The following is a 22,962-nucleotide window of genomic DNA, read 5'->3' on the forward strand; positions in this document are numbered from 1 at the left end:
CTATTTACAGCTTGTAGGATGAGTCTTCCTAATAGAAAATGTATTTTCAAAGAAAATTCTCTCCAAGCACAACATTGGTTGATTACAGGAAGGCAGGGTAAGGAAACTAGAGAAGGGGCAAGGGACAGAAAGCCATCTATTCTGTTTGTTCACAAATGCTAGCCCTGAAAATTGAGACCAGAGTCCTAGAGAAAAAGGTAACTTTATATGCCAGCCTCCTCCTCACTATCCAGTTCTCTCTACAGTTGGGAATATATTGTCAAACAAATATTTCTTTTCAGTATATCTTAACTGTATGTAACTAGAACTTCTCAGAGAAGACTATTCCTCCCACATTCCTGGGGTGGAGAAATAAATGGGGAATCTTTAAGATTAATAAGTAGCCACACTTCAACCTTTGACATTGTGAAGGCAGACAGCTATCAAGTATAGTCCTGCCCTTTTTCTTTTCTTCCTCCCATTTTTGGAATTTATTCTCCTGTCCTAGGTCAACTGCTTCTGTTGTACAATTAGTCGGCACTAGATTCACCTTCATTAACTTTCAAAAGTGCCCAGTAATCACAGACTGAACAAAAAAAGATTTACATACTGATTCTAGAGAATTGAGAAATAATTAAGATCTTAAGCAGACATATAATCATCCCCTCCTCCCCACCCTAAGTAACTTCATTATTATGGATTTTAATTTTACTCTAGGTCAGCAGTGCCCAGCTATATACAACCATGAAAGATGGCAGATGTCTTTTTAACATCCATCTAATGCTTGAGAAAAGTGACGTAGACATAGGAGTTGCAGCATGTCTGCAGAGTAAATCTGGTTCAGAAAGAAGAACCACTGCTGTGAATTATGTATAAAACCATGAATAACAAACTTAGATCTGTCCACTGGAGTTTCACAGAGCATACCGTATAGTGCTAAATAAACAGTATCCATCAAGTTTGCATCTCTCAGTTGTATAACTATTCTACCTCTGTTGTCAGCCAACACTTTAACTACAAAGATAACACAGTTAATCTTCAGAGAAGAAGAAATAAGGAACTACCCTTAAGTGATTTTTAGAAACAGTTCTTTCAGTTTCCCTGTGCATATGGACAGATATAGAGTACGATTTGCACATAGCCACAGGCACACAGATACAACTGCTTATAGACAGGCATTTCCCCTATGCACATGCAAATAAGCTGGTAGGCAAGGAAGAATGCAGGTGGCAGGACAGTACAAGGTTATGGCGAAGGGTAAATTGATGGGTGAAAAATGAATAAGCATGTGGCAGAGAGCAGATAAAAATGAGAGCGTGACAAAGTTTAAGAGTTACTGAGAATAGACAGAAAAAAAGAAGAGTATGTGAAGTAGGCACAGCAACACAGAAAATCAGACAATATGACAGAGACTGTAATACAGATGACAGCACTAAATCCTAGAGTCTACGGCAAGATTTAAACAATTCCTGAGGAAAGCAGGCTAAAAGGCTTGGGTTTCATCACTGCTTATAGAAATAACTATTTTCACATAGTATCTATAAATTAACTGCCTCAGTTCCGGACTTTTTAGTGAAAGTGCAATTAACTCAAATGATGGATTCATCTTTTTTGATCAATAAATCACTAAGTAAAAATATACCATATCTCAGACATGCAAGTAAATGTTTACCACTAAGCACTGGAATATTTTTCTCTTCTCCTCATTTAGCTTTAGAAAGATATTGCAGTGTACATGAAATATGTACCTTTGCCGTCAATGTTCTTAACAAAATTTCAACTCTGTCAGGAACACTCCTAGTACAGACAATCCCTGAGTTACAAACACCCAACCAATGTGCAACTCAGACTTACGAATGGAGGCTATTACAGGTAATAGGTAAAAGTACCTGTTCCACACTACACATAAATTCAACTTAAGAAGAAATGGACAGAACCTATATCATTCATCACCTGGGGACTGCCTGTGTCTAAAGTGTGTTAATTCTCTTTCCACGGAACACTCACTGAAGATCTTTTAACTTGCTTGCTATTTCCTTTTTGTAAAAACGCCGGTTAAAACAAAGTTTCCAAAAGCCACACTAATATTCCCCTGGATTTCACATGTCTTAATCAAATTATTAGAAAGCCATTAACCTCAAATACATTTCCTTAGGACTTCACAGAAATGACTTAACAAAATCAGAATTTACATAGGTCTGTAACTTCTACTAAGTTGAGTCCAACAAAGAGTATTTGTTTTTTAAAATTGTTATTTGATTTTTCATAAAGAATCACATTAGTTATTCCTTGCAGTGCTAGTAAAATACTAGTAAAACCTTTCAACTGGCATGTTTTGTTTTTATGAGATAGTGATACCTATATTGTTCTTGTTAACTTTTTGCTTTGGTTGGCAAGAAATTCTAAGCTAAGTTTTATTTAAGTATAATGAGAATTCTTAGTCCATGCCTACATATTTTATTTGATTCTTATTAAACTATGCTCAATTTCATTTGTGTCCTTTACAGGCAGTCCCCAAGTTATAAACATCCAACTTGCACTTACATACTAAGGCTGTTATACTAAGTCCCCAAGTTACATTTGACACATACGATTCACACACATCAAAGCTACTATAGGTAATAATAGGTAAATGTACCTATTCCAGCTTACATGCAAATTTAACTTAAGGATAAAACTACAGGCTTGGCACCTGTAGCTCAGCAGCTAGGACACCAGCCATATACGTGTGGGGGCTGGCAGGTTCAAACCCAGCCCAGGCCTGCCAAACAACAATAACGACTACAACAATGACAACAAGAACAACAAAAATAGCCAGGCGCTGTAGTAGGAGCCTGTAGTTCCAGCTACTTGGGAGGCTGAGGCAAGAGAATCACTTAAGCCCAAGAGTTTGAGGCTGTCGTGAGCTGTGATGCCACAGCACTCTACCGAGGCTGACGTAGTGAGACTCTGTCTCAAAAAATAAAAAAATAAAAAAGAATAAAACTACAGAATCTATCTTGTCTGTAAACCTGGGGATTTCCTGTATTATAAATCACTTTAAATCTTTTACAGAAATGGGGAACAGTATAAATACAAGAATGTAACTGAAAGTAACAATTCATATATATTTATATAGAATTTACATTCCTTACTAAACCTTTATAAAATCTAAGTATGCCCACATTTAACCTGAACAGAACAAAAATTTATATACATTTGGTCTTTAAAAATTAGACTAAAAATTAACAGAGTATTTCATATCTAGTAAAAATAAGCACGACAGAAGAAATATTTGCTCAGAAATAAATTTGCGAAAGATAGGTTTCTAATGAGCCACACCTGTTTTCCATTTCACTTTGCTCTAGTTTCTAAGATGGAATGTGGTTTTCTAAACACTGCATCCTCACAGAGAATGCATTTCTACTGTATTTGCCATTCTGAGGCACTAATGCAGGAATTACAGGTACTCAGCTTTTTCTGTCAGTCATACACATAGGTTATTTAGGGATACAAACATTTACCTGAAGACAATGAAGAATAGATGAAAATAGATGTATCACAGCTAAACAAAACATTAAATCCTTTCTGGTGAGGGATAAAAACTAGGTGTTAAATCAAGGATCCTTAATGTGATAATTCTTACAAATTCATATATTTAAATCATGGACAATGGATGTCTTGGTTATTTTAAGAGCTGCTGAACACAATCATACCGACATTATCTAAGTTAGGACAGGCCTGCTTCCAAATTTACCTGATGAGAGATGGAGGGTTGCTGGATGGGCCCCTGCATTCTAGGGTTTGGTAAACCCACAGGTGCTGGCCTCCGTTGCACCTGTTGCCTCTGAGCCATTACCTGTTGCTGCATATGCTGGAGCCGTAACTGAGCTAGGCTGATCTGTGTTGGGAACTTGGATAACTGGTTTGAAGATAAACCACCTGGTGGCTGTGAATTCTGTTCCACGACAGGATTCTGCTTAGGCATTTGTGGCTGGCTCTCTTTATCTTCGATTACTAAAGAACCTAATTAAAGAGACAAGGTTAAGGGATAAAGTTTTTCTGATAGTTGGTGAAAAGTCACATTTAGTAAGGCCCTTTTTGCGGAACTTCAGAACTGCCAAGGAACTCTGGTCTCAAGACCCATTTACACTTTTAAAAATAGAGGACTGCAAAGTGCTTTTGTTTATGTAGCTTCTACCAGCCAAAGTTTACAATATTAGAAACTAAGAATGAGAATTAACAATTATTTTAGGCATTAATTCATTTAAAAATAGCAAAGCCACAACAACACATTTTAATGAAAGTTATATTTAAAAACATATTTAATGAAGATTGGCATTTACAGTTTTGAAGAACTCTTTAAATGTCTGGCTTAATAAGCGAGTTCTCATATCTATTTCTGCATTATCTGTCATAACACATGACAAATATATTTTATCACGTTAAAATATGTGAAAAACAAAATCCAGTCTCATCCAGATATGTGGCTGACAAAGGATGGCACTTGTGGTCCCCTGAAAGAGCCTCAGACTACTGCTTTGAGAACTGCTGTATAGCAACACAAGCAAACCTGACGGTGACTCTAAAAACAATCACACAGCGGGCACCTGTAATCCCAGCTACTTGGGAGGTTGAGGCAAGAGAATCGTTTAAGCCCATGGGTTTGAGGTTGCTTTGAGCTGTGATGCCACAGCACTCTACCAAGGGTGACATAGTGAGACTCTGTCTCAAAAAAAAAAAAAATCCCACAAAGTTATTTCTGAATCTTCAGTATTTGCAATCTCTCAAGTTTCTTACACCTTTACAACGCACGCTGTTAGTTCTTTGATAGACAATACTTTGGCTTGAAATCAGTTTTAGAATTTAAAGGTGCCTCTGATACACGTGATCCAAGCTTGATTCCTTCAACAGTAGAGACTCAAATGTTTCTGATACACCAAACATACGCATTCTAAAAATATATATATAGTTATTAAATGCTTACTGTGTGTTATTTACTGTACCAGGTAGGTAAATATATATGTATAAAAGGAACAACATTCTTTTCTACACATAAGAGATCTATGGTTTTAGAGAAAAACTCACCCAAAGTCATCACAATGTGAACAAATAATTCACCTAGATCAATATTTCCCCCTAGAACTCTTCTGCAAGATGTTTCTCAGAAGCCAAGGATAAACAAATTTGACAAATTTGTCTCCTCTTTGAGAAAATCACAATGTTAATGTCAATGCAAATAAATTTACTGGGCTATAAATGACAGCTCTAAAAAGTCCTAGAGTAAAATGCTTAATGTTTAATTTTATTATATCAGAGTTTCAAAAATTTGTTTAACTAGGAGATCTCATTTTTTGTTGTCTTTGCGAATGCAGACTTATCTAAAACTTTATCTATTTGTATGTGTCCAGCTTAAATAATTCTTAAATGTATCTATGTCTACGTCTGGGTATATTTACACATTTTAAGTCATATATGTATAAGCACATATTTCTCTACATACAGGACTAGCTGTGTGGATTTATATCTCATGACGAGCTCTCAGTATATAGGAATGAGCAGTGGCAGATTAGGGTGTGGTAAAAGCCAGGATTACCCATATTCATGCCCTGTGTTGCTACAGATGCTTCTTTTTGTTAAGGTGGGGCAGTGTAATTCCAGGTGCTTGCTATGGATCCACATACATATGGTTGTACATACTTCTAAACTGGTGTGCAGGGTCTCCTTACCACCTTTGCTTCAAAGGTTCTTTTTGTTCTTTCTTTGCATAGGTGAGATTTCTGTAAGCCTATTTCTTCCTTTCCTGTGAACCCAGGCTTTCTCTCCAGCTATTTTTTTCTCCTTCCTACTCAGAATCTAGCCTTGGGGAATGAGCGAACAACCACCTCTGGTGATTATAAAGCAATGACAATAAGGCCAAAAATGTCAACAAAGGGAATATTGGTTGTTGATAAACAAACATATAGGAAATACTGAAATTTCTGTTTGTATAGTTTCCCTATGAGAAATCCAAAAAGGAGGCAGAAAGACTGTTTCTACTTAGCAAATTGCATACAAAAGGTATAGTAATAACTTTCTGAACTGTCTGCAAGGATATGTTAGCTCCTAATGTTTCCAAAATGATAGTCTCTCTTTATAATAATTCAGTAAGCTCTAATACAGTCACGTGTTGCTTGAAGACAAAAATATGTTCTGAGAAACGCATCTTTAGGCAATCTTGACTTTATACAAGCATCATAAAGTGTACTTTCACAAACCTACTAAACAACTAGCTCATATGGTGCAGACTGTCCCTAGGTACAGTCTAAGCTCCAACTCTGTGCAGCATGTAACTGTACTGAATACTGTACATGACTGTAGTACAATGCTGAGTATTTGTGTACCTAAACATTTCTAAATATAGAAAAGCTACAGTAAAAATGCAGTATAATAATTTCAATGGGACTATCATTGTACATGCAGACCTTCCTTGATCAAGTTATCATTACATGGCATATAACCATACATAAAATTTGGGTACTTTTCGTGTGCATGCTACATTTCAATTACTAAATTTGATATAAATATGTACAACACATATAATTATTATCAGGCAAAAAGAAAAGTGTTCCCTAAGCAAGTTAAGTGTTTGAAGTATTAGGTGCCTGCTGAATGGGCCTAAAGATAAGCCAATAATAGCACGAAAAACAGTATTGTAAACAAAAACATTCTAAATTTCAAAAATCCTGTATCAACGAAAGTGAAGAGTTAACCCATTCTGATAAATCTAGAGCTAATAATACAAACTGGATTCTGTGGGGTAAGGCGGAATGAGAAGACAGCTATCCACTGCTAAGCCTAGACACCCTGTAAGTCAGTGTATAGAAGGCTTTCCTATCATCCGCCTATGTGCACGTTTATATTCATGCAGGCGTGCCACTATATTTACACATTAATGAAATACTAGCAAAAATAACGTCTTTAAATCAAGATAATGAAAACATTTCATTCTACTTTTGGGAGTAGAATATATTTTCATTAACATGTCATAATCATTTTGGGTTCCACAAACAAATAGCACTTTGAGAAAATGTACATAATGACCTACCTAAGTTGATAATATTTTGCGCCCAGAAACTGGGATCACAGTGAAACTGGATGGTATTGTTGGTCACTGGGGAAGCATCACACCTTGCACGCAGGAGGTGCCGTAACCGGTATATAATCTAGAAAGAAGAAGAGAGACACTGAAATGTCAGGCAAATAATGAAGTGCCCAGTAAATACACAAACCCAGTCTCTAATATGTACATAAACATACTATAATCACATATAGGTTTCAAAAAACAGACATACAACATAATTTTCTTTTTAAAACATTTTAACATTTAATATAGAACTGAAAAGTATCTTCAGGCAATACGTTAAAGTCATTTTTTTTTAAATTTTTTTTTTTTTAATGTTGAGATAGAGTTTCATTATGTAGCTCTCGATATAGTGCTGTTGTGTCACAGCTCACAGCAACCTCAAACTCTTGGGCTTAAGTGATACTCTTGCCTCAGCCTTGGGCATCACACAATCCCAGTCTTGATTATTGGGGCTTTCTTCTCTTTTAATCTCTCTATGCTAGAAGCCCCAGGGCTCAGTTTTTTGCCTGCCCACTCTTCTACTCCCATATGCAGTCATGTGCAATGTTTCAGTCAACGAAGCCTTGAACACGTGACGGCACTCCCACAAGGTAGTACCAGACCTGAAAATTTCTATCACCCAGTGATGTTGTAGCCATCATAACATCACAGCACAAAGCATTAGCAAGGATTTGTGGTGGTGACATAGGCAAAGCTACTGGGCTGCCAGTCCTAAAGTGACAGTAAACAAATATGCTATTGGTTTATATACAGGATACCCCAATAGTTGTCATAAATAGGAAAAGTTAACAAACTCGTATTTCATTAGTAAACTTATGTTTACTTATCAACATGTAGACAAATATTTTATAAAATGTTGTTACAATTTCCAATCTTCCCGGTGTACGGAGACTTTACTGTTAGAATGCACTCCTCCCACTTATTTAAAAACAAAGTTAACTATAAACAGCCTCAGGCAGGTCCTTCAGGAGGTATTCCAGAAGAAAGCGCTGTTATGGTAGGAGAGGACAGTACTATGCAAGTTTACTGTCCCTTCCTGTGGGACAACATGTGGAGATGGAAGACAGTGATACTGACAATCCTGACCCTGAGAATAGGTCCAGGTTCATGAACGTCTGTCTTAGTTTGGAACAAAAATTTAAAAAGAAAAAAACTCCACACAAATGAATAAAAACAGCTTACAAAATAAAGATATAAAAGAAAATATTTGGGTAGCTATAAACGTGTTTGTGTTTTAACCTAAGTGTTGTTATAAGAGTCAGTTTAAAAAACTTAAAAGTGCAAGATGTCCACAAAATTCTTGTGCAATTTAATGGAATACTATTCATTGAAAAGATGGAGACCTTACATCTGTTACATTTACCTAGTTGGAGCTGAAACACATTCTTCTTAGTCAAGTATTGCAAGCATGGAAAAATAAATATCCAATGTACTCCATACTAATATGGAACCAATACATTAACAATTACATGCTCATATGAACGATAAAGCACAAATATAGTCTAGTATGGGGGCAGTGGGCAGAGGGGAGGTGAAGCAGGGAGGAGGACTGGCGGAAGGAGGGAGCACATGTGGTGGGACCTCACCTACTGTGCACATTGTGAGGATGTGTAACATGCTTCCCCTCCCCCCGGGGCTCTTTTACAACTGGAACTTTACCCTGGAAGTGAGAACAATGTAATCTAAAAATTTGTACCCTCATAATAATTTGAAGTAAATTAAAAAAAACAAAGAAATAAAATAGTGTGCAATTTAAGATTACACACAAACTTTATGGTCACCCTGTATTATAAAGTAAAAAGTTACAATAAGCTAAAAATTATAGAAGAATTATTTTTAAAGAAATTTACTGTAGCCCAAGTGTACAATGTTTGTCTATGACAGTCAAGAGTAATGGCCTAGGTCTTCTCATTTACTCGCCACTCACTGGCTGACTCACCCAGAGCAACTTCCAGGACTGTGAACTCCAATTCATAGTAAGTGTTCTATACAGACAGACCATTTTTTTCTTTTACATCATACTTTTAACATATCTGTTGTCACATACATGAATACCATTGTGTTACAACTGCTTGCCCTAATCAGTATGGTGACCTGCTGTTAAAGTTCGGGGCACAAGAGCAATAGGCTGTGCCATATAGCCTAGCTTGTAGTAGGCTACACCATCCAGGTTTATAGATGTACACTGAAGTTCACACAATGACAAAATCACTTGACACTGTCAGAACATACCCCAGTCTTTAAACACATGACTCTGCTTTTAGTGATCTCATCCAGTCTCACTGTTTCAATAACTTTATTTTATATATCTAGCCTGGACCTGTCTTTTGGACTTGTATTTCCAATTGATTATTCAGCATCTCCACTTTGTTGTCTAAAAGGCATCGCAAATTCAACATGTCCAAAAAAAGGGAATGCTTTATCTCTCCCCTCATGTCTAATCTTCCTATAATCTTCCCTGTCTCAATTATTACTCTATGCTAAGGGAAAATAGTACTGGCAAAAGTCACTGGTTCCTTTTTCTCACATACTACATTCAACCTGACAGCAAATTCTGTTGGCTCTACCTTTAAAATATATGTATTAATATAATTTATCTTCTCCTATCAACTCTATCGGATACCCCTCTAGAAAGGCCATGTTATTGCAGTAAGCTTCTAACAGGGCTCCCTTATTCTAACCCTCAATCACCTACAATCTTTTCTCAACCCAACAGCCGGAGTGACTGTGTTAAGTGATACTATTATATCATCCCTTTCCACAACCCCTCCAAATAGTTTCCCATCTCACTCAAACATTAAAGACTTCAAAATGAACTGTAATATTTGTCCTACTGCTTTTCCATTCCTTCTCTGACCTAACCTCTTATGACTTTCCCCACATTAATCTGCTCCAGACCCTCTGTCCCCTTTGCTGTCCATGTCCCAAACCTGAACTGTTGTCATAGTTTTCGGGTTAAAGAATGTCTGCTGCCATCTATTTAAATTCTGGAAAGGGGTAGTGAATATTTTTTCCCTTCTCCTTCCAGTGTTAAACTGTTTCGGGTGGTGCCTGTGGCTCAGTGAGTCGGGCGCCGGCCCCATACACTGAGGATGGCATGTTCGAACCCAGCCCTGGCCAAACCGCAATAAAAAATAGCTGGGCATTGTGGTGGGCACCTGTAGTCCCAGCTACTAGGGAGGCTGAGGCAAGAGAATCGTCTAAGCCCAAGAGCTGAAGGTTGCTGTGAGCTATGACACCAGGGTAGTCTACTGAGGGCAACAAAGTGAGACTCTAAAAAAATAAACAAACAAAAAAACTGTTTCATAATAGAGGACCACTAAGCCTGCTATATCTGAGGAAATTAGTAGGTACCTTTTTTTCTTTAATTTAAAAGCACAAGAGGCCTTTAATATCTTATTTTCCCTGATTTTTTTTTTAATACATGCTCTCAGAGTATAAAAGTCATGCATTATTAAACCCTTAATTGGCTGGCATGCTTTCCGGTTTGTACCCTATACATTTTGCTGGAGGAAACCAAGAATAGGCTAGGTATAATCGTTCAAAATAAATTACTACAGCGAAATGTAGCATAGTTGCTTAGTACAAGCTTCTCACTTAAAGACCTGAATTCAAATTTGGATAGTCTTGAGTTCTTAAATTCCCAAAGAATACATTCTTTTTCTTGTGTATATTTCAATCTAAATCATGTTGGTGTGAGTTATCAATTTGTTTGAAAGGCCTGGTTGAGAAGAGTTAAGATCATATATACATACCTATATAAATATGTAAACCAATGTCTACTATTTTGCACCAGCTAGTGCTTAACAATTTCATTCCGGCCCTAAGTATGTGCCCTGCTGGTATTCTTCCTTTGGCAGTTGAATGGTGAAAGAGTCTTTTGTTTTAAGAAGTACTAAGCAAAACAAACAATAAAAGGGGGAATGGGGTGTGCTAGTGTCTGAATGTGCTCTCTTATTGCGCTAATTCTGTGCCTCTGTGTGTTATTAATGTTTGGATACATGAAATGCCAGCATGGAAACTGGTCTTCACACAGACTGCAGTTTTCCAGAAACACTCACAAACCAATAAACATAAACATTCAAAAAATAAATAACTAAAACAAATGTAAATTTGCTTCAATTTATACATTATCTTAAAAACAAATTCTAGGTAAAAATTTTGAACTTATTCTGGAAATGTGAAGAATATGTGGCAAGGAGTTTAGCAAACAGCACTCAATACAATGTGTCTTTCCCTAAGATTTTTTGTATCCTCTAATTCCCACCCTAAATCATACTCATAACCTATTAAACAAAAGGACTATTTTAAGAACTCTCCTTTGTAAATAGCCTCATAAATGTTTTGTTTTCTAAAAGGTCATCATTTATTTAATTGATACAAAGTACATATATTTAGTGTATACACTGTTTTTTGTATGTGTATATGTTGTGGAATGGCTAAATTGAGTTAACATATGCATTACCTCACATCTCATTTGTAGAAAGTGTAAAATCCTACTCTTAGGGATTTTTAATATATTGTTATTAACTATAATGTTTATAAACATTATAGTTATTATAATGTTTATTATTATTATTATTTAGTTATTATTATTACTATAAACATTATAGTCTATTATAAACATGTCCCCATGTTTATAATAGACTTCATACACTTATTCCTGCTAACTAATTTTGGGTCAGGTGCAGTGGCTCACACTTACAACCCAAGCACTTTGGAAAGCTGAGGTGGGAAGACTGTTTAAACCCAAGAGTTTGAGAATAGCCTGGGTAACAGAGCAAAACTTCCTCCCTACAAGGAAAAAAACATTAACTAGGCATGGAGGTGCGTGCCTGTGGTCCCAGCTACTCAGGAGGCTGAGACAGGAGGATCACTTCATTAGGTCTGTCTGCATATTCCCTGGTCCCCCGGTTCCCAGTGTCAAGAATGAGTACTGGTACTGAGTCAAGTCCATGATGGATGATCACAGACACAAAGCAATTACACGCACAACTTTACTGCGTTTATTATACACCACGGGGGAGAGACAGGCCGTTCTCGGCAAGTGGAGACAGATCCTGCATTTCATATGCTCATTAGTTTGCAGTGCCTCTCTCCTGACAGGATTAGTTGCTGCTTCCTGCCTTCAGGTGACTGAGAGGTTGGGGTTATGTAACAGATTACACACAAGGTTACATAATAGGTTAGGTTACACAACAGCTTCTTTACTATGAATGCGTCATCCTAGAAACCTTCAAGAACTCCACGAATACTATGCTAATTAGATGATAATGAGCCTCAGGTCAGCTAAAGGTCATCAGGAGCTCCTTGCTGTGTATTTCCCCACCAATTTAGTTCCTGCTGTCTACTCTGAGCCACTTCTTTGCCACCTGTTTACCCTCTGCTGGGCACAAAAGCTTGAGCTCAGGAGTCTGAGGCTGCAGTGAGTTATGGCAGTGCCACTCCACTGGGTGACAGAGGGAGATCCTGTCTCAAAAGACAAACAAAAACTTTTATCCTTTGATCAACATATCCCCGAAGTCCAGAACCCTTTTCTCCCCCAATCCTAGTAACCACCATTCTGTTCTTGATTTGATTCTGATATATTTTTTAAAAGATTCTACATGTAAGTAAGATCATATAGGATATGCCTGGCTTGTAGCACTTAACAATCTCCTAGGTTCATTCATGTTACAAATGACAGGATTTCCTTTTTTAGGGCTAAATAATATCCATCTGTTGATGGACACTTAGGTTGGTTCCATTTCTTTGCTACTGTAAATAATAGTGCAATGAAACTAGGTGTGCAGACATCTCTTTAAGATTCTGATTTCATTCCCTTTAGATATGTACCCAGAAGTGAAATTGTTGGGTTATATGGCAGTTCTATTTTTAATTTTTTGAGGCACCTCTGTTCTCTTCAATTGCTATACTAATTTACAACCTCATCAACACTGTGCAAGGATTCCCTTTCTCCACATCCTCTCGACTCTTGCTATCTTTTGTCTTTTAGATAATAGCCTCCTAATCATTTACTTTTATACTTTTAAAAAGTAAGTGTAGGCTTGACACCTACAGTACAGTGGTTACAGGGCTAGCCACATACATAGAGGCTGGCAGGTTTAAACCCAGCCTGGGTCAGCTAAAACAGCAATGGCAACTACAACAAGAAAATAGCTGGGCGTTGTGGCCGGCGCCTGTAGTCCCAGATGTTTGGGAGGCTGAGACAAATAATCGCTTAAGCCCAAGAATTTGAGGTTGCTGTGAGCTGTGACGCCATAGCACGCTAGCCAAAAACATAAAAAATAAATAAATAAAATAAAGAATAAGTGTAGAAAACCTGCCATTAATAGCAAAAAGAACCCCCATGCTGGCTCAGTGCCTATAGCACAGTGGTTACAGCGCCGGCCACATACATCAAAGCTGGCAGGTTTGAGTTTGGCCTGGGTTAGCTAAACAACAATGACAACTGAAACCAAAAATAGCTGGGCGCTATGGCAGGCACCTGCAAGTCCTAGCTACTTGGGAGGCTGAGACAAAAGAATCGCTCAGGCCCAGGAGTTTGAGGCTGCTGTGAGCTATGACACCACCAGGCACTCTACCGAGGGCGACATAGTGAGACTCTGTCTTAAAACAAACAAACAAAAAACAAAGAACCCCCATGCTTCCTTTACTAGATCTATTACTGGATTTGCTACAGTGCTCACGCAACTGCTCCTACACATACACTATTATTATTAGTTTGTCCTCCAAATATTTTGAGAGCAAATTACAGACAGACAAGCTCCTGTCTTCCTTAAATACTCCAGCGTGAGTATCCTAAAACAAAGATCTACCACGACCAGCAAATTCCAAATTTAGAAAGCAAGTGTGTTGCAACCATCCAATTCAGACTTTATTCAAATGCCAACTGTCCCGGGGGGGTCTTTTCCAGGGTTTGATTAAGGAATTCAAGCTGCAGGTAGTTGCCATGTCTCTTAGGTGCTTAGTCTTTCCCTATTGTTCAGGTGTTTGATAAGTTTTAAAGATTTAAGGTACTATATATTCTGTGTGCTATTTCCTCCTTCTCTATCAGACTTAATACAACACAAATAATGATGTGTTAGGAAGCACATTATAACTTGTCCTGCGACTGGTGTTATTAATCCTTAACATTAAATAATTTTGCTACTCAATTTTCTCCACCTTAAAGTTGAAGAAGTATTCTAAGATTACACCAATATCCTATTCCCTGTCAGTCTTCTACCCACCAGATTAGCATCCACTGATTATTTTTCTAAATTACCTCTATCATAATGACCAAATGTACTGCATTATGCCCACTATCCTTTCCACATCCTCTACTTTTTTTTTTTTTTTTTTTGAGACAGGGCCTCAAGCTGTCACCCTGAGTAGATTGCTATGGCATCATAGCTCACAGCAACATCCAACTCCTGGGCTCAGGTGATTCTCTTGCCTAAGCCTCCCAAGTAGCTGGGATTAAAGGCACCCGCCACAACGCCCAGCTATTTTTTGGTTGTAGCCATCATTGTTGTTTGGCAGGCCCAGGCTGGATTCGAACCTGCCAGCTTCAGGTGTATGTGGCTGGCGCCTTAGCCGCTTGAGCCACAGGCACCGAGCCCATTAGCTTACATTTTGCCATTAACTTCTTGCTCCATATTTATTGTTTATTGACATATTATTGACTCACGTATCCTTTATTTAATTCAATGCATTATAATTCATTATTATAATGGTCTGCTTAGATTTTCAAATTTGTTGATTTGTTCAATGGGAGCCACTGTCAGATGAATCACAGTTCCCTTCTCATGTCCTCATCATTCTCTGACCATTTCAGTAGTTTCTGATAAGATTACCTTGCACTTTCCCTGTCTTTCCTTTTTTTTTAAATTCTTGGGGAATCATTGAAAGCACAAAGAGCTTCCTTGATATTTTTAAAACAAAATCTAAAGAACAGTGGTCTCACTGCAATTGACACAGCACACCACACACACATATATACTGATATGTGCATGCGTGTATAAAACTATTTCTAGGTCTATCTGCATACATCTATAAAATAAAATTCTTGAGTTCATACTTACATTTCCAATTCCAATCCATCACACCTTAGGGCTCTTTCTTGCCTTAATTCTTTCTAAATACCTTTTTGAAATTTGACTGCCATTACTCTTAATATATTTATTTCCTTATTCAATCCATTTACCTATTTGTTCAATGTAACCAAAATCCAAATAATGCTGTCTCTTCTTATCCCCTCTGTGTCCCCCTCACCTCTTCAAGTCATTGGCTGCTGGCCTCATGCTTTTGTTTGGTCCCTCAACCTTTTCCCTTACTCTGTGTCCAGTCACCATGCTGATGCTGCCATACAAGGGGAGAAAGAAGGAAGAGCAGAAGCTTACTAAGTTTTATCTTAATACACACACACACATATATGTATTTTAAAATATATAAATTTCTCCTCCTTCAGATATAATACACTGATTTGAATATTTTATGATTGGTGTGGAAATCAAGCGAGGTAAGCTATCTTGCCCCCACAAAAAGGATTAAATAAATATGTAAGTCCTTCGTTAAAAAGAAATCAGCTTTGGGGTGGCACCTGTGACTCAAGGAGTAGGGCATCAGCCAAAACTCCAAAAAAAAAAAAGTAATCAGCTTTTACTAAAGAGAACTATGAGACAAATTGCTTGCATATAAATACCCCTTTCCCTTATAATCTTATATTGTAAAAGAGGTAGCCAATACCTATTTACTAATTAAGTTGTAGCAAGCCTACTTAGCTCCTTCCCTTAAGCAGCAAAATTTTCCTACTGTATTTTACTGCCATTCAATATTAAGATTTAAGGGATTTCTTGATGTCAACTTATTTTATTACCCATTTGAAATGTAAACCATTTTACTTGCCAAAATTCATGATGCATGTTTTATAAGTCTGAGAAGTCATAAAGGCTGGCTAATAAAAAAGATAAATAAAGGCTCATTAAATGTACTTGTTAATCCAGTCAGATGTACCTGAACTTCAAATGAACTGAAGTTTCACACTGAAAATTAATTACTATTTAAAAAAGCAAAAGAAAAATATTTTTAACATGAAAGGTACCCAAACAGATTTTTAGGTGGCATGTTATATCCCGTCTCCTTTCTACTGAAATTAAAATAAATGAAGATGTGTTATTTCTGAATCTCTAATCCTATAAAAGAGCATAGTTTATAGCTTCTCACAGTAAATGTTATGTTACCTCTTTTTTCCATCTTTTATTAAGTTCTTATATGTCAAGCCCCGGGGAACACAAAGTTCTACCCTTAAGGAATACAAATCTAATCACATTTGTAGAAAAAAAGTATGCAAATATACTAGATAAAAATCAATAATGGATGATGAATATATACACAAGGGCTTTATAGGGACAGAGAAAAGGTGCCCAGAGAAAAGGGTGACTCACGTAAATTGAACCTGGCATCTCTACACAGATGAAAAATTACTCAAGGGAAGAATAGGCTCTCTAAGAAAGGGTACCAGTAACTCAGAAAAGACAGCAGATGTTCTAAGCCTTGAGGACTAGAAGTAACAAGTTGGGGATAAAGCTAGAAAAAAAATGAGACATCCAGGAACAAAAAGGTTCTAGAAAAATTAATTAAATGGCAGGATGAGGGAGAGAGAGAAGACACTAAAGATCCTTTTTACTATTTATACTTTAACAGTTTCCTAATTACTATTATGTTGAACTATCTACTACTATTAAAAAGAATGACTTCCTGGCTCGGCGCCTGTGACTCAAGCGGCCAACGTGCCAGCCACATACACCTAAGGTGGCGGGTTCGAATCCCCAGCCCAGGCCGCCAAACAACAATGATGGCTGCAACCAAAAAAATGGCCAGGCGTTGTGGCGGGCGCCTGTGGTCCCAGCTACTTGGGAGGCTGAGGCAGGAAACTCGCTTGAGCCCAGGAGGTGGAGGTTGCTGTGAGCGTGATGCCATGGCACTCTACCCAAGGGGATAGCTTGAGGCTCCGTCTCAAAAAAAAAAAAAAAAGAATGACTTCCTATTTTCTTGGTCTCCCTTCTGTTAATACATTTTCCTTGCCATCCTTTTTAAATAATTTAAGGATAAATTAAATGTTTAACAGATGACAAATACTAAAGAAATATTGTGAAGCTAAAATATTTCAAGATATAATAACAAAGACTGGATTTCTGAAAGAATTTGGCTTTTCCACTGGGTTTGATCTTTTATTGACAGTAATTCCTATTGCAAAAAGACGAACTGTTTGAGAAGACCTGAAAACTCTGAAAAGAAATCACTGGGGAAAAACTTCTTAATAATAGCATTGGCAATAATTTTTTGGCCACCATACCAAAGGCTCAAGCAATAAAAAGCAAAAATAAACAAGTGGGACTATATCAAACTTAAAATGCTTCTGTATAGCAAACAACTACCGCAGCAACAACACCCCCCCCAAAAAAAACCATTCAACAAAATGAAATTGGTAGGAAATATTTGCAAACCATATATATGAAAAGAGTTAATATCTAAAATATATAGGTTATCATTTATCAGAAATGTTTTGGCGGGCAAGATGGCCAACTGGAGCCAGCCTCCAACAGAAGCCCCCGTCCAGAGGGAAGGATAATGTCCAGAAAGTATCCAATTAAGTTGAAGACTGGGAGCAGAGCCAGAGAGAAAAGTGACAACCACAGGTCACCTCTGCTAGGGCAAGCTGCGACTCCAACAAAGTAAACTTCAGGTAGAAAATTCATCCCAGAGGAAAAGTGTTCATCCCCTTCCCCAAGAATTATTTTTTTCTTTTTCTCTTCTTTTGCTCCTTTAGGTTTTCTACAGGCCAGCAGTAAACTGAGGACCTCTTGTCTCACCTCATGGGTTTACTTCCCCAGAGGGACCCTGTTGTGACTCTGAGCACTCTCCTGCCAGGCAGAAAAACTGCACTAACGTTTTCCCTGCCATTATGAAATTCCAGTCCACCCTTCCAGCCCTTGCCTGATGAACCAGAAGTCCAACCCCTGCAGAGACTGCAGGAGGAGGCTCATGAGCAGCACCTCCGCCCCGCCCTGCCCTGCCCTGCCCTGCCCTGCCCTGCCGGACCAAGCACTCTGCTAGAGCCACGTGTCTGTGCTCTACCCCGCTCCTCGTGCTCCACCCAGCTAGAGTCCCTCTCCTTGTGGAAGTCACCGGGTGCCAGGCACTACCAAAACCGTGTGCAGCATCCCCCACCCTGGTGCTGGATCCGTGTGCCCCGCACTCCCGGAGCTGCTCCTACAGCCAGAACTCCCTGGCTGTGGCAGTCGCCTGGGAGCTGTGCAGGGTCACTTCCCACAAAGATTCAACAACAACAGCGATCCACCGGGTCTAATCTTAGAGACACACCTCCCCAACTCTGGGGATTGCCAGAGGAAACCTGAACTTGCTCTATAGGGGTACATACAGGTGCTGCAGAGTGGCAGGGGCAAAGGTGCGGTGGCTGAGGGAGAAAAGCATTTGCTGACTTGTTGCCCTCAGGATTAGACTGAGTTCAAGTGGAACATTCGCCAGTGGCTATTGAGTACTGGAGGCAGGCAGGCCTCAGCTCCCCCAGCTGGCTGGTGGCAGAGGCTAGTGGCCAGGCTGCAGGGGCACTGACTTTCCTTTGACTCTGACCGGCACAAAGCCCTGGCACATCTGCTTATTGGAGGGAGCAGGACCTCAGCCCTCTGGAGTCAGCAGTGACTGGGCTTGAAGGAAGAGCAAAGTGGAGAAAGAGACACAGTCCTTTGGTCCAACTCTGCTATTGGGCAGGCCTTTCTGACTCCACAGAGCACCAGAGCAAGCCAAATTTAAGCAGCCAGTAGACCTCCACCATATAGTTGCCAGAGACCTTTTGAACTTTCCCACTTGAGAGTTCATACTGACTGGGTCAACTGGTTTGGAACTCCTAACCTGGGCCAATCTCCCAAGGACCCTTTTGGGTGGTACCCTGGTTGTGTGATAATGGGAAGGGTTGATTTTCCTCTTCTAGTTGTTGTCCATTGCAGGGTGGGGTGTCTTTAGTTGCTTGTATTTCTCCATAGCTAAGATTTTACTAGAGTCATTGATCCACTAAGATCAGACAAGAACCAGAAGCAGAAGAGTAAAGTCCCTAATTTCATCAGTCAGAAATGATAAAGGCCAAATAAGAACAGACTCCTCAGAAATTCAACAAATCCTGAATATTACACAAAACTCTATTCTCAGAAGTATGAAAATCTGAAGGAAACAGATTAATACTTGGAAACATGCCACCCTCCTAGACTTAGTCAGAAAGAAGTGGAAATGTTGAACAAGCCTATAACAAGTTCTGAAATAGCATCAACTATAAGAAATCTCCCCCAAAAGAAAACCGTCGGGACTAGATGACTTTACATCAGAATTCCACCAAACCTTTAAAAAGGAATTAGTACCTATATTACTTAACCTTTTCCAAAGCACAGAAAAAGAAGGAATACTTCCCAACACATTCTATGAAGCAAACTCACCCTCAAGAAAAGACCCAATAAGAAAAGACAATTATAGACCAGTATCTCTAATGAATATTGATGCAAAAATATTCAATAAGATCCTAGCAAACAGAATCCAAGAACACATCAAACAAATTACACATCATGACCAGGTGGGTTTCATCCCAGGGTCCCAAGGATGGTTCAATATACATAAATCCATAAATATAATACATCACATAAACAAATTAAAAAACAAAGACCATAAGATCCTCTCAATTGATGCAAAAAAAGCTTTTGACAATATCCAGCATCCTTTCTTGATCAGAATGCTTAAGAAAATAGTTATAGAAGGAACATTTCTTAAACGGATAGAGGCCATCTACAGCAAACCCACAGCCAATATTGTATGGAATGGAGTAAAATTGAAATCATTTCCACTCAGATCAGAAACCAGGCAAGGATGCCCGTTGTCTCCACTGTTTTTTAATATTGTAATGGAAGTCTTAGCCAGAGGGGATCCAAATAGGACCAGAGATCAAACTGTCACTCTTCGCAGACATATCTTTCCAAATATATATAATTATATATCTGGAAAACCCCAGGGAATCAACTACAAAACTCCTAGAAGTGATCAAGGAATACAGCAACGTCTCAGGATACAAAATTAGCACCCACAAATCTGTAGCCTTTATATATACCAACAATAGTCAAGGGGAAAAAACAATCAAGGACTCTATTACCTTTACAATAGTGCCAAAGATGATGAAATATCTGAGAGTGCATCTAACTAAGGACGTGAAAGATCTCTATAAAGAGAACTGTGAAACTCTGAGAAAAGAAATAGCTGAAGATGTTAACAAGTGCAAAAATATATCATGTTCACGGCTGGGAAGAATCAACATTGTTAAAATGTCTATTCTACCTAAAGCAATCTACAGATTTATGTGATCCCTATTAAAGCACCTCTGTCATACTTTAAAGACCTGGAAAAATTAGTAGTTCATTTTAAATGGAAACAGAAAAAAACCTCAAATAGCCAAGACATTACTCAGAAATAAAAACAAATCAGGAGGAATTACGCTTCCAGCCTTCAGACTATACTATACCGTGATCAGAACAGCATGGTACTGGCACAAAAATAGAGAGGTAAATGTATGGAACAGAATTGAAGACAAGAGGTGAACTCAGACACTTACCATCATTTGATCTTTGATAAGCCTATTAAAAATATAAACTGGAGGAAAGACTCCCTATTCAACAAATGGTGCTGGGTGAATTGGCTGGCAACCTGTAGAAGACTGATACTGGACTCACACCTTCCTTCTCTAACAAAAATTGACTCTCACTGGTTAAAAGACTTAAGTAACTTAAGACACGAAACTATAAAAATTCTTAGAGAGAGTGCAGGGTAAACAATTGAAAAAAAGAGAATACTTTATGAGGAGGACACCCCGGACATTGAAGCAACATCAAAAATACATTACTAGGATCTAATCAAATTAAAAAGCTTCTGCACTGCTTAGTGTGCTTAGAACACACTAAGTAAAGCAAATAGGCAGCCCTGAGAACGGGAGAGGATTTTTGCAAGTTATATTTCCGATGAAAGTCTAATAATCAGAATCCACAGAGAACTCAAACTTATTACTAAGAAAAAAACAAGTGATCCTATTTCATTGTGGGTAAGAGACATGAACAGAAGCTTCTCTGAAGAAGACAGGTGCATGGTCTACAGACACATGAAAAAATGCTAATCATCTTTAATCATCATCAGAGAAATGCAAATCAAAACCACTTTGAGATACCATCTAACTCCAGTAAGAGTAGCCCACATCACAAAATCCCAAAACTACAGATGTTGGCGTGGATGTGGAGAAAAGGGAACACTTCTGCACTGCTGGTGGGAATGCAAGCTAGTATGTTCCTTTTGGAAGGAAGTTTGGAGAACACTGAGGGATCTAAATGTAGACCTGCCATTTGATCCCACAATTCCTCTACTAGGTGTATATCCAAAGGACCAAAAATCATTTGGCAATAAAGATATTTGCACCAGATTGTTCATTACAGCTCAATTCATAATTGCCAAGTTATGGAAGAAGCCCAAGTGTCCACTGACCCATGAATGGATTAATAAATTGTGGTATATGTAGACCACGGAATGCTATGCAGCATTAAAAAAAATGGACATTTCTTTTATGTTTACATGGATGGAGCTGGAAAATATTCTTCTTAATAAAGTATCTCAGGAATAGAAAGAAAAATATTCAATGTACTCAGTACTACTGTGAAACCAATTTATAATCACTCACATTTGCATATGAAAAATGAAACACAACTATAGCCTAGGATGAAGGAGGGAAGGGGAGTTAGACAGGAAGGGAGGTGGAGGTGGGTCGATAGAGGTAGGGTAAGTAGGGGGACTACACCTATGGAGCATATTGCAAGTACAAGTTGGATCTATCAGGTGTAGAACACAAATGTCTTAACGCTGTAATTGGGTAAATAAGGTGAAGGCTATGTTGATTAGTAGGATGTAAGCACTCTAATTTGTACAAATAATCAACACATTGAATCCCATAATGACATAAATGTATTCATAATCTATGTACAAATGACTTAATTAAAGAAAAAAAAAGAAAGAAACGTTTTGGACCAGAAGTGTTGAAAATTCTAATTTTTTTTTTTTACTGATTCTAGCATATTTCCATAAACATATGCATCTAATATACAAAGCATGAAGGTATATATAGTCCAAAAGGAAATAAACAGATCTGAAGTACATACAAAACATGAAAGATGTTTCTAGATATCTGTACTCTCACGTCACTGTAGTATTATGCACAATAGCCAAGTTAGGGAAACAATTTTAAGTGTAAATAAATGCATGAATAAATTAACTGTGGACAGAAGAGGGGGGTGTGTGTGTGTGTGTGGTGTTCAGCCTTAAAAAAGAAGAAAATCTGACATTTGTGACAACACGGATGAATCTTACAGGAGTTAGGCTAAGTGAAATAAGCCAGACGTAAAGAAAAATATTGCATGATCTGAGTTATATAGAAAATCTTAATTAAAAAAAAAAAAGAATAGGCTCAGCACCCGTAGTAAAGTGGTTACGGTACCAGCCACATACACCAAGGGTGGTGGGTTCGAACCCGGCCTGGGCCAGCTAAACAACAATGACAACTGTAACAAAAAATAGCCAGGTGTTGTGGTGGGGGTCTATAGTCCCGGCTACCTGGGGGGCTGAGGCAAGAGAATTGCTCAAGACCAAGAGTTGCTGGGATTTGTGACAGCCACAGCACTCTGCCTAGGACAACATAGTGAAACTCTACCTCAAAAAAAAAAAAAGAATACATAGAAATAAAGAATGGTGGTGACAAGTGGCTGAGAAAAGGAAGATACAAACAGAAGTAGATCAAAGGGGAC

The 22,962-nt window shown here is 38.2% G+C and overlaps 1 protein-coding gene across 1 annotated transcript in view; it reads right to left on the bottom strand.

Annotated features, from left to right (window-relative positions):
* The window catches only part of TRIM24 (tripartite motif containing 24), a 134,844-nt gene that overhangs the window by 18,650 nt on the left and 93,232 nt on the right, over positions 1–22,962 (bottom strand). Inside the window, exons 8-9 of the mRNA XM_012806293.2 lie at positions 7,046–7,163; positions 3,716–3,984 (exon numbers count right to left, since the gene is read on the bottom strand). Of these exons, the coding sequence (XP_012661747.1) occupies positions 3,716–3,984; positions 7,046–7,163 (387 nt within the window). The remainder of the gene's footprint in view (positions 1–3,715; positions 3,985–7,045; positions 7,164–22,962) is intronic.

Source organism: Otolemur garnettii, unplaced genomic scaffold (assembly GCF_000181295.1).
Source record: "Otolemur garnettii isolate 467f Iridium unplaced genomic scaffold, OtoGar3 scaffold00049, whole genome shotgun sequence".
Lineage (NCBI taxonomy): Eukaryota > Metazoa > Chordata > Mammalia > Primates > Galagidae > Otolemur > Otolemur garnettii.